The sequence below is a fragment of the Salvelinus namaycush genome, chromosome 2 (assembly GCF_016432855.1).
Source record: "Salvelinus namaycush isolate Seneca chromosome 2, SaNama_1.0, whole genome shotgun sequence".
NCBI lineage: Eukaryota > Metazoa > Chordata > Actinopteri > Salmoniformes > Salmonidae > Salvelinus > Salvelinus namaycush.
The window spans coordinates 31,169,157-31,185,590 of NC_052308.1; the positions used below are offsets into that span (position 1 = coordinate 31,169,157).

Here is a 16,434-nt window from a genome sequence, read left to right on the forward strand (position 1 = left end):
CATTCCAGAGATAACACTCCAAAGCTCCCAGGTTTTATCCCTGCTTGCGACTATCAACAAAATACAGTAAAACTATGTTTGTACAATAAATGTCTAATAAATTGTCATGTGATTCAAAATTATTGCCATATATGTGTGTCTACATGGATTGTTGTATACTGTAACTATCTTCATCAACAGTAAAATAACACTGACACATGAAAGAAATCTTCATGGACTGTTCAAAACCGAATTTTATAATTCTGGGAACATATGAATAACATTCAAAGACTATTGAGGGAATGTTTTGTGCACCTTGATACAAAAGTTATAACAATGTCATCACAACTGGACAGATTTAGTGTTTTGGGAATCTATCTCTTGTCATATCCACACAATGTTCCCGAAACTTAAAGAAATGTTTTGGGGACTTTTAAAGAACACAAAAAATGCGTTCCGGGAATGTTATTGAAACATCAGGCAAAGCTTTTTCAACCTAATAAAAACATTGTAATCATCAGCACAACGGGACATTTTTGGGGTTTTGGGAACATATTTTTTGTGATGTCCCCACAATGTTCCCACCCAACTGTTCCCACAACCTAATGAAACATTCTGTGAGCCTTTAAAGAACAGACTAAATGTTTCTGGGAACGTTCTTGAAATGTCAGGCAAATGTTTTATACGAACATTGTATAATCATCATCAACTGGACAGTTTTTGTGTTATGAGAACATTTACCGCAACTTAATGAATGTTCTGGGAACTTGCACAGACCAATTTTGGTTTGCTGGGAAGGCACTCAAATTGAAATAATGAAATTACAATGCAAGCATTGCACAAGTGCACAAACAATCATGGGCCCATGAGAGACAAACCACATGCAACATAAATACTAACCGTTATCGAAAGCGGGAAAACACAGAGTATATACGTGCTCCCTTGCACTTTTTAGCCAGTAGTTCTGAAAGTAGTACCCACGAGCCAAAAGTGGTCCCCGAAAATTGCGTACTAGGTCACATATGTGCACCACATCATTGCTCTCTCTCTTTCGCACTTCTGCTCTACCTTTCTCATTAGTACCACAGCCCGCCAGCCCCCCTCTCCTCAGAAGTACCACATTCCCCCAGCCCCTCTCCTCTGAGGTACCACAGCCCCCCTCTCCTCAGAAGTACCACAGCCCCCCTCTTCTCAGAAGTACCACATTCCCCCAGCCCCTCTCCTCTGAGGTACCACAGCCCCCCTCTCCTCAGAAGTACCACAGCCCCCCAGCCCCTCTCCTCTGAGGTACCACAGCCCCCTCTCCTGAGGTACCACATCCCCCCAGCCCCCTCTCCTTAGAAGTACTACATCCTCCCAGCCCCCTGTCCTCAGAGGTACCACAGCCCCCCTCTCCTCAGAAGTACCACAGCCCCCCAGCCCCTCTCCTCTGAGGTACCACAGCCCCCTCTCCTGAGGTACCACATCCCCCCAGCCCCCTCTCCTTAGAAGTACTACATCCTCCCAGCCCCCTGTCCTCAGAGGTACCACATCCCCCCTCTCCTCAGAGGTACCACAGACTCCCAGCCCCCCTCTCCTCAGAGGTACCCCATCACCCCAGCCCCTCTCCTCAGAGGTACCACAGCCCCCAGCCACCCTCTCCTCTATCAGAGATACCACAGCCACCCTCTCCTTTCTCAGAGGTACCACAGCCCCCCTCTCCTCTCTAAGTTGGTGCCACAGAGGAAAGCAGGAAAGAAGCCCCCCAGGCAGAGACTCATGGGAAGGGTAACCCCCCTTCTCCCTTGATCAGGCAGGATGAGAAGATGTTACTGTATGCACCACTGGTTGCTAAAATATTTATCATTCAATGGCAGATGCTGTTGATCAGATATAAGGAGAGGAAAACATTTACTCTATACAGCAAATTGGCAAGTGTTACCTAGTGTTGATTTTTCAGTGAACCATTTCTAGTAAAAGAACCCCAGTGTTGGTGTTAATTACCAGTTTTGAGTGTGAGTCAGTTTTACTCTGTGGAGAGTAAAACATTTCCATCAAAACCACACTCATCATTATCAGATTTTCCAGCCCTACTGCTTTTTTTGGGGGGCATTGTTTTAAATATCTATGTTTTTGCATGTACATTGATTAATTAATCTTATGCTAGACAAAGATAAATAACATAGATTTCCCCAAACTAATCCAATCAGTCCTAACTCTGGCTGGATTCAAATAAAAATGACACATAGTGATGTGCCAGCATAATGTTATTTGCAGGGCCGGATGTACTTGCAGTGCCTGATGTGAGTGACCTGTAAACCAGGAGTTTAAGGTAAAACTTGTCCATCAAAGTAAGGCCTTGATATACAGTATGTAATGTATTGTCAACCAAGGAACTCACTTTTTGACGGCCACAGGACTTTAAAAGGAACAAATTTAACAACCATGTCGCTGTCACTAACAAATAAAGTAATGGGTGGTAACTCTACAATTCACTTGAAAAGGCAAGGCACCCTGCGAAATATGCAAATTAGGCTTTACACCAGACAGTGTTAAAACATAAAAAAACGAGTTACTGTAACACTATAGGTGTTCATTTCTTAGATAGAGAAAGATGAACAGCGTCAGCACTAAGCAAAGCGATAATTGTACACTGAAGAGTGTGAACCCATATAAACACTGGAATAATGTTAAGTTTAACACTCTTAGTGTTGATTCAACACTGGAGAATTTGCTGTGTACCATAGACAACGTACACACACATACACACTCACCCTGAGTAACAGTAATAGACAGAGGAACTGAGCAGATTGAGGGCCAGGCTGGGTGCAGAGAAGTGTGATGAATGCTAAAACACATCCAGGTCTTAAGCCCCCCCTCCCCACACAACTGTAATAAACATGATTAAACCTGTAATAACCATGTAATAAAATCTATTTAAAAACGATGCAAATCTGTGACCAACTGTGTGTGTGTAGGGCTTGTCCTGAAGTGTCTCCCCAGGGGAATTCAGAGGAGAGAGAAAGAGAAAGAGAGAGAGGACCAGGAGAGGATGAGTCACACCCAACAGACAGAACATCCTCTCAATAATAAAACATTCTCCATTGGAATTAGAACATTCAACGCACAACACACAACACACACACACACACACACACACACACACACACACACACACACACACACACACACACACACACACACACACACACACACACACACACACACACACACAGTAAAGACGTGTGAAGGAGGGAAGTGTAAACAGATCGAAGTATCAGCCTCAACATGGTCATCATCAATATCCTCATCTTCTCTATGCTCAAGGTGGTGCCATCAATAATTCATACTTACTCAGGTACAGGAACTGCACATGACATAGCTAAAACTAAGGCCAGGAATCTTTCCTGACCATGTGACCTGACCAGGAAAAACTCTTGGCTTCTCAGCTATATGTACATTATCATATTTCCCAGTGTGCTAACCCAAGCCCTAAACAAACTACCATCATTAAAAAACATTGTAGAAATACTCTTGTTCAAATTCTCTGGTTAATTTATATATTTAATAAAACAATGATTAATGTTGTCAAGCCAACATGAGTGTGTTCCTTTGCAATTTGAACATTAAACTTGATGAAAAAACAAACTTTAGTTTTTTCTTTGAAAACAACAAATGAAAAGTGCAATACAAAAATACATTTTAAAATAGCACCTTTCCTCTGTCAGGTAAAAACATGCAGAGTTTAACATTAATCATTAGGACACACAAAACACTTTTTCCCAGGTAATAAAAATATACATTTATATGTACATCACATTGGCAAAATATTATAACATACTGTATAACGTATTGTGCGTGCCTCTTCATACATACAGAACAGCTCTGTATTTTAGTGGACAGATTTGGAACTCATGAGCTGTACATCCACATGAGGCAGATCCTGCTTTCTGTGGTAAGGTTGCGTCAATGTTTGGACAACATTGTCTTCCAGTAATACAGTACTGCTGTAATCGCTAGATGTCATTCTGAGAGGGATTAAAACGTTTGGCTGCAGTTAATGTAATATAAATGTACTTGAAATAAATAAGCAAATCAACAATGTGACCTGTGGCCATGAGACAAGATCCATCAAAGCTTTATATATATATATATTCAAAACCTTGCCAATGTTTATAGTTTTAAATATGAAACAACCATTTGTTGACATTCTTTAGGGTGGAGAGGTGGTCATGACATGCCGTTCATCATCGCCCCTTCTTCAAAGGAACAGCACCTGCAACAAAAGAAAATGTGCCGTTTTTTTATATATTTGCTTGTGTGTACGTGTGTACGTGTGTACGTGTGTATGTGTGTACGTGTGTACGTGTGTATGTGTGTATGTGTGTACGTGTGTACGTGTGTATGTGTGTATGTGTGTACGTGTGTATGTGTGTATGTGCAGCATGAATGTATCTGTATTCAGCATAATGTACAGGTAACGGCTAAATAGAGGAAACACTTGAGTAAATGAGGAATACAAAGTATATGGAAAGCAGGCACTTCCACACAGGTGTGGTCCTTGAGTTAATTAAGCAATCAACATTCCATCATGCTTAGGGTCATGTATAAATATGGCCAGTTTAAGCATAGGGAGTGTGTATCTGTCTGTGTGTGCACGTGTGCGCGCGTGTCTGTCTGTGTGTCACCAGCTCTAAACCCAATTGAACACTTATGGGAGATTCTGTAGAGATTCGTGGTGGCCAAACAACCTATTAAGACACTGCGTTGGTGTTTCCTTTATTTTGCCAGTTAACTGTATGCACGTGTTTGTGTGCGTGCACAGTAGGTTACTATGTATGCTTGCTTGTGTGTGTGTGTGTGTGTGTGTGTGTGTGTGTGTGTGTGTGTGTGTGTGTGTGTGTGTGTGTGTGTGTGTGTGTGTGTGTGTGTGTGTGTGTACCTGTGTCCTCCCCGAGGCAGCGCTCCTCACAGGTCTCCTGCTGGAGGAACCGGTTGGCATTGCCCTCACAGCCGCTGTAGATGAAGGGTCGGCAGGCCTGGACCTGGCTGTTAAAGTACCAGCGCAGAGTAAATCTCCCACAGTTGCCCTCCTCCAGGGGCAACACACAAGGATCCACTGGAGCTGGAATGCATCACACACACACACACAATGAGGCAGATGGAGAGAGAGAGAGAGAGAGAGAGAGAGAGAGAGAGAGAGAGAGGCAGAGAGAGAGAGGCAGAGAGAGAAAGAGGCAGAGAGAGAGCGGCAGAGCGAGAGAGCGGCAGAGAGAGAGAGGGACGCAGAGAGAGAGACGCAGAGAGAGAGAGACGCAGAGAGAGAGAGACGCAGAGAGAGAGAGACGCAGAGAGAGAGAGACGCAGAGAGAGAGAGACGCAGAGAGAGAGAGAGACGCAGAGAGAGAGAGACGCAGAGAGAGACGCAGAGAGAGAGAGACGCAGAGAGAGAGAGACGCAGAGAGAGAGAGAGACGCAGAGAGAGAGAGAGACGCAGAGAGAGACGCAGAGAGAGAGAGAGAGACGCAGAGAGAGAGAGACGCAGAGAGAGAGAGACGCAGAGAGAGAGAGAGAGATGCAGAGAGAGATGCAGAGAGAGAGAGATGCAGAGAGAGAGACGCAGAGAGAGAGAGAGATGCATAGAGAGATGCAGAGAGAGAGACGCAGAGAGAGAGAGAGACGCAGAGAGATGCAGAGAGAGAGACGCAGAGAGAGAGACGCAGAGAGAGAGAGAGACGCAGACAGAGAGAGACGCAGAGAGAGAGAGAGACGCAGAGAGAGATGCAGAGAGAGAGAGAGATGCAGAGAGAGAGAGAGACAGACCAAAAATCTGGAATCAGAACAGAGGCAAAGTCACAGTGAGGGGTTCAAGCTTCAAAAGCTATAGTAAGCTATAGGTGAATGTTAGATGAATGTGATATTAGTATTAATGTTACTGTACAGTTGCTTAACATTCTGTGATTATCATGAAATAAGTGATCATACAATTTAAGAGTTTATTTCCAAAACGCTATATCCACAAATGTTTCACATATGTTTTTTAATCAGAAATTAATGCTTATGGGTACCTTTATGTGTTCGTAAAATATTACTGTACTCAGATTTTGAATTACATAAAAAAAAAAAAAAAAGTGTATTGCAATAGATTTAGTTGCAAAACACTATATATCCAATGTTTATCTTGAATGGAATGCTTGTTTCCCGCATAACAAGGTTATTATATTTTTGCGTTTTTATATTTGGTTATATTTCTATTCATTTTTTGATTTTTATTTAAAATTCAGTTTAGTTTCAGTTCGTTTTCAGACCTGATTTGCTAGTTTTTATTTAGTTTTGATTGTATAGTTCTATTTAATTTTTTATATTATTTAGTTTCAGTTTTAGGGACTAAAAGCATGAGTAGGAGGCTAGGGGGGGCAGTAGTACACAGGTGATGGGTCAGGTCATAGGTTAGGCTAGGTTTAAAAGTCCTGAACAGTCATTCTGATAAGTACTTTTTCGCTCATTGCTAACTACCTGGAAGTTTGAAAAGACAGGCTCAGTGGGTGGTGTGCTTAGATTCATGAGCTCGCCTTGACTGACAGTTCTTTGAAACGCTTATGTCACGCAAATTGGATGTCAAATCATCTCAAGCAAATTTGGTGACACTCAAACAACATTCAAATTGCATCAATGGTGTAATTTCTTTTTATACATTTTCCGCTTGGCATGTCTCTTGTGATGCAGTTCACAGCGGAACTGACGGATGTGTTGACATGACAACTGCGTAAGAGTTTTGAATGACCCTTCTCCCCTTTTGTTCCATGCTGGCTGGAGACCTAGCTAGCCTGTAACTAGCTAACACCAAACACAGATGAAAAGGGAAACATATAAGTATCTTTGCCATAGATTAATAGATGAATAGAGTAAACAGATAGTAAAAATATTAAGTTTGTTTTGAAGTGTCTGTCCTATATCTGAGAGATATAAGAAAGACTAATACATTAGATTTTTTTTACGCCTATTTAACACCTTTATTTGGCACTAAACTACTTCTATATATACTGTACTTCAATAAAATATTTTTACTTGTACCGGGCTACCGTCACACGGGTCTTATGGGTGTTCTAGAGCAAAACAATGTACGTGTTCATGAGAGTGTTCACATTAGTTTTGATGCCAAACCGCTCAGACACTACAGTCGTTTTTGTGACCGATTTTCTGGATGCCTCCTCGTCTGACAAACACCGCTGTAGCTCGGTCACCCTCCACCGCAGACGCAGAAGGCCGACATTGGTGGATGCAGTGGATTGAGATGCAGCCCATACAAAATAAACTGCTCTCTCTTTGGTGTTTTGATTTGTTATCGACAGCAATCAAAGAAAGAAAAATCTAATTCTCAATTGGTTATTTGGGATATTTTTTCTGCTAGTGTATATGTGTGTGTTTGTGTGTTCTTCAGAACATCAATAACCATCATCCTGGAGAGGCCCATGACATGCAGAGATGGGGTGGTGGAGTAAGCCCTTGAAACACCCCAGTAGTGGAGAGGAGGAAGTGGGCGGGTTTACCTTCCCCTTTGACCTCTCTCCGTGGCCTCTTTGTTTTCAGAGGGTCAACAGTGACTCTCTCACCTGCCGACACGTAATCATACAACAAACATCAACATTTATCAACAGACATACTGTAATAAGCACACTAACAACACAAAACAGAAACACTTCAGACACATTAACACAAACAAATACAATCCTAACTTGAGAAACATGCACATAATTGAACAATTCATGTAAATCCCCCATTGTTGGAAATGAGAGATTTGCAAGGCTGTTATAAATACCCATGTATCTCAGGTTAGAAACAGACCAATGTACACAACACATACAAACACACTATCAACACAACAGAGACACCCAGGAAGCTGCATGTTGACGGCAGTGTGAAGGGGAAACAGGGTTGGTCTTAGTGTGGGACTGGGTTTAGTACATGAAGGTTAGTTAAGTGGATGGTTGGGCTGGGTATGTGAGAGGGATACAAGGTTGAGTTTGTGTGTTAGACTGACCTCAGTGTGTGAGGTTGGATCCAAGGTTAAGGGTGTGCGTGTGTGACGTACCATGGCTCTGATTGGCAGTGGGAGTCAGGTGGATGCTCTGCTCCATGGCCATGGGGTCGTCGTAACTCTCTATAGAGTAGAAGTGTTCGTAGTCGGGGTCGTTGGTGTTCACCACTACACGCAGCTCACGCCCTACAACATATCACAGGGCAGGGGCCGCCACAACGGTCACAAACCTAACCCCCGACCCCTCACTAACCACCGCAACTCCTACAGCCCAACGCTGGACTTTCACCAAGGGCTCAGTCCACCAAGGAACGGCGAAGGCCTTTATTCAGCTGGAATACCCTCACTTACAAACCCCCTAACTTTAAAAATCAGAGTTAAAAAGTGTGCAAAACTGTCATGGACAGACATATTATTCCTAATGTTCAGAGACTATTGATGAGAAAACAGTGTTCACAGCATCCCCCTGGGTTGTTTGTTAAGACAGACCAACGGACACAGACCGAGACAGACAGACCAACAGACACAGACAGACATACAAACAAACAGGCAGACAGACATACAAGAGGAGTGATGAGGGATAGAAGGACAGTTGGACGGATGGATGGACACACTCACCGTCCTTGCCCTGCTTGCCCTTCCGGGCCAGCTGTTGCTCTGGAGCAGGACGTACCCTGGGGCTGGGCAGGGTTTCTGTCACAACAATACCTGAGAGCCGGGCCGGAACAGGGGACAGGGGGGGGAAGGAAGAGGGTCCAGGAACATAAAAACAACAGGACATCCAGGTTGTTCAGTAAAACACAAACATAACAACCAGACACCACCGAAACCCACAGGCAGCCACACACACTAACATATACACACACATGAGAACATACACTACAGTCAGTGCTTGAAGTGGACTGAAATAGGTACCGGTACTCATTTTGGGTGCCGGTACTATTTATATTTAGTTGCCGATACTCATCATATTTTAGAGCCAATATTCTGTACAGGTCAGTTCTGTACTGGCCCACTTCAAGCACTGAGTAGAACACCTACATGGACCACACCACATGACAACAGAACCAAGACTACATATAGTGCGAACACATGTCAGAACCAAAAACACATTGAGTACATACAACTAATAATAAAGCTAATCTAATTGAATAGTTCAGGTCAAAGCGCACTACTGCTACTGGCCTTAAACCACCTAGTCCACGTGTCAGACTGAGCCCACTCACCTCCACAAGCTGAAAGACAAAGAGAGAAGGGAGGAGAAAATAGAATGTTACTCTCTCTTTTAGTCAACAGCACCGAGAGGTTCTAGATGGACAGAGGATCTGTATAACACTCCGTGGCGCATTACGTTCAATAGACATGTGTTAGCACCATTACTTGTTTCACTTGATGATCAAGTGAAGTTCAACTGAGAACACCAGCATGTTAGATTGGGACATTGTGTTTTTGGCAGGTGACTTTAAGACTTACCACAGTGTTGGCTCATCTCTGTGCGGACGTATGTACGAATCTCATCCTCCTGCCACAGAGAGCCAGAGGGGAGGAGGAGGAGAGTAAGGGACAGGCAGAGAGACATGACTACATTATAATGTGTGTTTGTGCATGCATGTGTGTGTGGGCAGGTTGGTGGTAGAACCTGCAGATTTGGGCCCTGAGGCCAAGGTGAAGCACTGACCGTCAAGCCTGGCACTCCTCTGTCTCCCTTGGCTCCATCTAGACCCAACTCGCCCTGCAGCAGAGACAGGTATTAGAACACACAGCACACAACTGACATAAAGACACTGTTCTCAGAGCAGTTGGGCAAACTAATAGCTATACAACCCCAAGGTCCGATGTACTACGCACTGGTTCAAAGAACCAGAAATAAGCACTGGAAAGGAACAACAGCTGTTTTTTTCAAGGGTTAAATATATAATTTCTTTACAAAACCTTTTCACAAAAACTTGTATTTGACCCTTTTCTACATTTTATGTTGAAGTTCCCAAATGTTCCATATAGTGCATAATGTTTAGTAAAAGTGTCAGAGCTGTGTCTGTGCTGTGGCCAGTTTGGGGGATTTATTGAGGGACAGTTGCAGTCAGATACTCTATGAGCAGACATACCACACAGTAGAGTGGTGACACTCACCTGCCCGCCTCTTTCTCCTGGTATACCTGGGATACCACGTGGACCAATCTTGGCAGGACCAATAGGCCCCCTCTCCCCCTGACAACAACAACAATCACGTTGACCATGTTTAATTTACAACAACATAACTAGGTGGCATCAACAAATAAAGAAAGTGAGTACCTTCTGTCCTTGGAGCCCTTCTGGGCCCTTAGCTCCAGCGGGCCCCTGAGGTCCTGTCAGTCCAGAGGCCCCGTCCACTCCTGTGGGGCCCGGAGGGCCAGGGATACCCGAGGGGCCCTGTAGAGAGGAAGAGGTAGAGGAAGGGAGCCACAGTCAGATACCATTTACAACCAGTTGTTTTTATCAGACTTTCTATACAGCAGGGGAGAGTGGGGTAAGTTGAGACAGTTTTTATATTCACCATCACTCCGTCAAGGATAATATCGCATTCTTTCTAACAAAGATATCTACATATATTTCAAGATGTTGTGTATCCCTGGAAATAATCAGAATGAATGTAAACATTACAGTTTTGAAAACATAGCTTGCACTTGGCACAACTTATCCCGTGTAAGGTTTGAGTTGATCCGCGGGACAGGGTAAGTTAAGCGGCCCACAAATTTCTGTTTTAAATTAAATATTACCACTACCTTTTTAAAACCATGTCGGTCTTTATTTCCCAAACAAAATTGAAAACAATCACAATCGCTTTTTTGTCTTTTAATCATTTTAAGCATCTTTTAACACAGGCTTAACACCTAAGAAACACTTTGTACTTTTTTAAACACTTTAACATAGGCCAGGCCCTGTTGTTACCTCATATCCCAGTGATAATGCCTTGCATTACACCTGTGAAGAAAACGCTTTAATTTGCTTAACTTGCCATTGGCTCAACTTACCCCAAGGCAAACATTTTTACGATATTAGCCCACACAGCTACAAAGATGCACTTTCATGCCATGTTTAGAACCTCATATAGAAGCTTATAGAGACCCTAACTGATGTATTGAACAATCTTTAAAATATTTACTTTGTTTTAGATAGATACAAGCATCATGAAACCTCTAACACAATGAATTAATTTGACTTGATTCAATCTGTTTACCACTTTTTCCATGTGGTTTATTCCTTCACAGACCCCATGAAATTATGACCTCTTCCTAAATATTTGGTCAAATGAATCATTTTGTGTATTGTTTCCTAGAAACAAGGGTGGCTAAACTTACCCCATTGGCTCAACTTACCCCATTGTTCAACTTACCCCATTGCTCAACTTACCCCATTGCTCAACTTACCCCACTCTCCCCTGCATCTACAGTCAGTGGTCAGCTTGCGGTTTGGCTGTGGTCACATTCAGAGTATTTGTGCCGATCTGCACTTTATTTTTTTTATTAGTTTTTTTTAAATACATTTTTATCCCATTTTCTCCCCAATTTTCGTGGTATCCAATCGCTAGTAATTACTATCTTGTCTCATCGCTACAACTCCCGTACGGGCTCGGGAGAGACGAAGGTCGAAAGCCATGCGTCCTCCGAAGCACAACCCAACCAAGCCGCACTGCTTCTTAACACAGCGCACCTCCAACCCGGAAGCCAGCCGCACCAATGTGTCGGAGGAAACACCGTGTACCTGGCCCCCTTGGTTAGCGCGCACTGCGCCCGGCCCGCCACAGGAGTCGCTGGGGCGCGATGAGACAAGGATATCCCTACCGGCCAAACCCTCCCTAACCCGGACGACGCTATGCCAATTGTGCGTCGCCCCACGGACCTCCCGTTCGCGGCCGGCTGCGACAGAGCCTGGGTGCGAACCCAGAGACTCTGGTGGCGCAGTTAGCACTGCGATGCAGTGCCCTAGACCACTGCGCCACCCGGGAGGCCCTGATCTGCACTTTATGAGTGGATTCAATTGTGGTTAAAGACTCACCCTTTCGCCCTTCTCTCCCTGCGTTCCTTTGGGTCCTAGTACTCCATCAATGCCTCGGTCACCCTACAAACACACAGAGATTAAGTAACACATTAACACAGTTCTCGTGATACACACACAATTAAGTACACACGCACACACAGACACCATACAAAGACAAATACCTTGGGGCCGATCAGTCCCTCCTTGCCAGGGGTTCCAATGGCCCCTGGAGGCCCCAAGTCTCCCTGAAACACACAGGTACAACACCTGGTAACATGTCTACCCTTTGCTGATAAGGCTGAAAATACAGTTGTAATACCAAATTCCAGATATCAGACTCAATGGTGTACTGTTCAGTGCCCTTTAAACATTAGGTTATAGTGTACTTCATGGGATAATTCTTACCTGCTCACCTTTCCTTCCAGGCAACCCTGACCTCCCATGGATCCCTGAATCTCCCTGAACACACACAGAGCCAGGTCATTAGAAAGACACAGCCTGGTGCATCCCCTACTGTTAATCTTATAAAATGTCCTCATTAACAACTAAAGTGAGAGAGGTCATAGTTACAGTGGTTATGAAAGACTTTCATTTTAAAACTTACCATGCAACTACAATAATGGCTCCTCTGGATAAATAAAGTTGATTCAATTTAACTTCCTGTCACACATTTCTTCCCCTCTCCCCCTCCTCATCCCTCCTTCTCTTTCTCTCCCACTGTACCTTTTCTCCTTTCGGTCCGTCTGATCCACACGCCCCCTTTGATCCTCGGTCGCCCTGGAAACGATCAGTTAGTTAGTTAGTCAGAGAGCCAGATGAGGGACCCTGTCAGTCAAAGTGGGACAAACTGCTCCAAACTGCCAATTCAGAATGAAAGAAAGATTTTACAATCCTTTCAGCTGCCAAGAAAACCCAGCCTAATGCACACAACCCCTCATTCACCAAGTGACTCATCAATAACAACTTTCAATCAGATGGTTGCCAATAAGAACCAGCTGGTCAGAACCAGGTCTGTGTTGGGTGGGGGTCAACATGGGCTTGTCACAGTGACCAGCAGAACTGAGTTGAACCATGTTTGATCATGAACAGACCACTGTTTCAGTCTTAAAATACTTAAAGCAGTCGATCCAGGATTTCACAGGATTTTTTTGTGATATTTGCAGGAAAAAATACTTGACAATGTTTGCAGGAAAAAAATATGACAATGTTATGATTTTGACAGATGTATTGCAAAAATGAGCTGACGAGGGGAAAAGTTTGTTGACGTGTGGCTTGATTGAACCATATCATGCAGTAAATGTGTGTGATTGGTTGAAAACACAAGCCCTGTTTTGGTACTGTGGTGATGGGTCATTTTTTTTGCAATAATATTGCAATGATTTGACTGCTTTATGCACAAATGGTGCAATGATCAGTCAAATTCGCAAGCCTTCGCACAATATGCAGGATATTGTTGATTTAGCTAAAAAAATTGCGATCGCTGAATCGTGGATGGATTAAAGGATGAGTAACTGGGTGATTTGTGGAGAATAATAGCAAGTGACAGATAAGAGGAAATTGAGGGGGGTTTGATAGCATGGTGAGACTGAGTGGGCTGGCAGATATTGTGCTGTCTGGATTAGTCATTTCTAAACCCAGATTATCATGCTGTGATTATATTGCCGTTAGTGTTGCAAGGTCATGTGAAGAAAACACAGAACACATCTCAAAGTTTTCCTCAGACACACTTTGCCTTTACTTAAGAGGACAGTGATTCACACAGTAGGAAGGTTAGAGGGTTCTGCAATTAGTCTGTCAGAATGCCACAGAAACACACAAATTATATTTCCAACAGTCATTAAAGGTATTTATAGAATATATGAGGATGAAAACCAATTTCCAGTTGAATTTCAACTAATCCTCCACAATGTGACGTCAATTTGGAACCATAGAAGCATTATGACCCAGTGGCATCATCTGGGAGGCTGCCAGTCGCTTAGAGGACATCTCAAGGTTGGCACTAAACTTCTTCAAATGGGGATGAACTCAAAGACAGTTGAAATATGATGACAGACTGTACACACACACAAACACACGCATGCACACACGCACCAACACAAGCACCAGACACATACACACACAGATACATTGCGCTGCATACACACACACAAACACACACGCGTACAAACCTTAATTCCACGCATTCCAGTTACTCCCACGTCTCCCTTATCCCCTCTAAAGCCTGGCATTCCATCTTTTCCTGGTGTACCCTGGGAGAACACACACAATCGACCAGAGGCTTTTATCCACCAGCAGGAGAGTAAATGGGGAGTTAGACATGGGGCCAGGAGTTTTTCCTGACCATGTGACCAGACCAGGAATAACTTTGGATCCTAGTTATAGGCTATAATAGAGTTTTTCAGTTCATGTGGTCAGGAAAAAGTACACATTGTTTTCATAACTGAGGGTGAAATGGGAGACTCACTGATTCTCCAGGTACACCAGGCTGTCCCGCCTCTCCCTTCAGACACAAAGACAAACCCATTAAAACACTGCATTTTTAATGGGTCACCTACAGCATCTAGTCTGAGTTCATTTTCCACTGTTCATTTTCACAGGGTACACTGTTGTGTGATGATATATTCTCACACGATGGGTGGGAAAACTGTGTGCAATGTCATCCATTATACACAGGGGACATTATGACATTGATGAATATTGATTGACTATTGATGCTATTGGTTCTGACATAGATAACACAGCAGTTTTGATGAAAGCATTGACACAGATCAGGTCATGTAGTCACCTTCTGTCCTCCTGGACCTCTGGCTCCCTGGAACCCTGTAGAGCCCCTGTCTCCTGGCTCACCCCTCAGACCCTGTGGACACACACACACACACACACACACACACACACACACACACACACAGTTATAAACCTGTTATTAATAGCCTGCTCCCAGATCTGTTTATGCTCTTGAAAACTCCAATGGTGTCATTGTCAAGGCCAACCTCACCTGCTCCCCAGCTGGGCCGTCATTGCCTTTCAAGCCTTTCTCTCCCTGCACCCCTTTGGGCCCTCGGTCACCCTGATAAAGAAGAGAACAACAGTTGTAAATGACCATTCTGCACACGCACACACACAGACGCACAGAGAGATTAGTAGTGTCATAGTCAATACTTGGTGCTCTGAGGTATTTTTGTGATCAATTGTTTATTAGATTAGTCAATAATAAGTGTTGTGGGGTATTTAAGGTAGAGAGGGTCATTCACCGTCTCTCCTTTATTTCCTTTCTCTCCTGTAGGTCCTCCGACCAGGAGAGTATCACCCTGAAAGGGGACAACATCACTGTTAGGCAGAGCAGTATATGTCGTTTTTTGTAATTATTTTAACAACTTTTTCATTTTAACGGTTTTATTCTTATTGTCTCTCCTTTGCTCTTTTTTCTATGCTTCTCCACATTATTCTACCACGCACGCGCACACAAACAATATTACTCATCACACATTAAAATTCATACCTTTTCTCCTTTGCCACCTTGCAGCCCCAATTCACCCTGAAATATATTGAGAGTAGGACTCACTAGTCAGGCATGTCAATTTGATTCACTATTTTACATGAGCAGAATGCTCAGTGGACAGAGAGAGCGAGAGCATGATGCAAAATACAATAATCTAATAATAATATTCACAATATTCACCTTATCTCCCCTGCCTCCTTTGCCACCTGGAGAGCCCTGGTGAACACACACAGACACACGCGAGCGCAACACACACACCACACACACAGAGGAATACATTTATCAAGTACAGAACACACACACCACACACACAGAGGAATACATTTATCAAGTACAGAACACACACACCACACACACAGAGGAATACATTTATCAAGTACAGAACACACACACCACACACACAGAGGAATACATTTATCAAGTACAGAACACACACACCACACACACAGAGGAACACATTTATCAAGTACAGAACACACACACCACACACACAGAGGAATACATTTATCAAGTACAGAACACACACACCACACACACAGAGGAATACATTTATCAAGTACAGAACACACACACCACACACACAGAGGAATACATTTATCAAGTACAGAACACACACACACCACACACACAGAGGAATACATTTATCAAGTACAGAACACACACAGAAATCTCAACATTTGTACTCCCACATGCACATCCTCACCAGAAATCATCACCATTATGGTTTTAATCATCCAGAACTGCAATAAATAGCTCTCTATATCCACACTGACTAGCACTCTCCTGTATGAGGAAGGACTGTACTATAATAGAAGAGTTGCTGTCTGTTTCTCACCTGAGTTTAAAATGGAATGCCATTGGCACTCTACAATATCCAACCCCCTTTCTAGAGGTTACCAGGCAACTAATATGAGAGAGGCTG

The 16,434-nt window shown here is 43.5% G+C and overlaps 1 protein-coding gene across 1 annotated transcript in view; it reads right to left on the reverse strand.

The window, feature by feature from the left end:
- Window positions 1–1,170: 1,170 nt before the first annotated feature.
- The window catches only part of LOC120021214 (collagen alpha-1(VII) chain-like), a 107,347-nt gene continuing 92,083 nt past the window's right edge, over window positions 1,171–16,434 (reverse strand). Inside the window, exons 85-103 of the mRNA XM_038964880.1 lie at window positions 15,265–15,321; window positions 15,009–15,080; window positions 14,799–14,870; window positions 14,478–14,513; window positions 14,182–14,262; window positions 12,737–12,790; window positions 12,419–12,472; window positions 12,196–12,258; window positions 12,032–12,094; window positions 10,289–10,405; window positions 10,127–10,204; window positions 9,675–9,728; window positions 9,470–9,518; window positions 9,223–9,231; window positions 8,615–8,704; window positions 8,051–8,182; window positions 7,509–7,571; window positions 4,901–5,083; window positions 1,171–1,622 (exon numbers count right to left, since the gene is read on the reverse strand). Of these exons, the coding sequence (XP_038820808.1) occupies window positions 1,171–1,622; window positions 4,901–5,083; window positions 7,509–7,571; window positions 8,051–8,182; window positions 8,615–8,704; window positions 9,223–9,231; window positions 9,470–9,518; window positions 9,675–9,728; window positions 10,127–10,204; window positions 10,289–10,405; window positions 12,032–12,094; window positions 12,196–12,258; window positions 12,419–12,472; window positions 12,737–12,790; window positions 14,182–14,262; window positions 14,478–14,513; window positions 14,799–14,870; window positions 15,009–15,080; window positions 15,265–15,321 (1,779 nt within the window). The remainder of the gene's footprint in view (window positions 1,623–4,900; window positions 5,084–7,508; window positions 7,572–8,050; window positions 8,183–8,614; window positions 8,705–9,222; window positions 9,232–9,469; window positions 9,519–9,674; window positions 9,729–10,126; window positions 10,205–10,288; window positions 10,406–12,031; window positions 12,095–12,195; window positions 12,259–12,418; window positions 12,473–12,736; window positions 12,791–14,181; window positions 14,263–14,477; window positions 14,514–14,798; window positions 14,871–15,008; window positions 15,081–15,264; window positions 15,322–16,434) is intronic.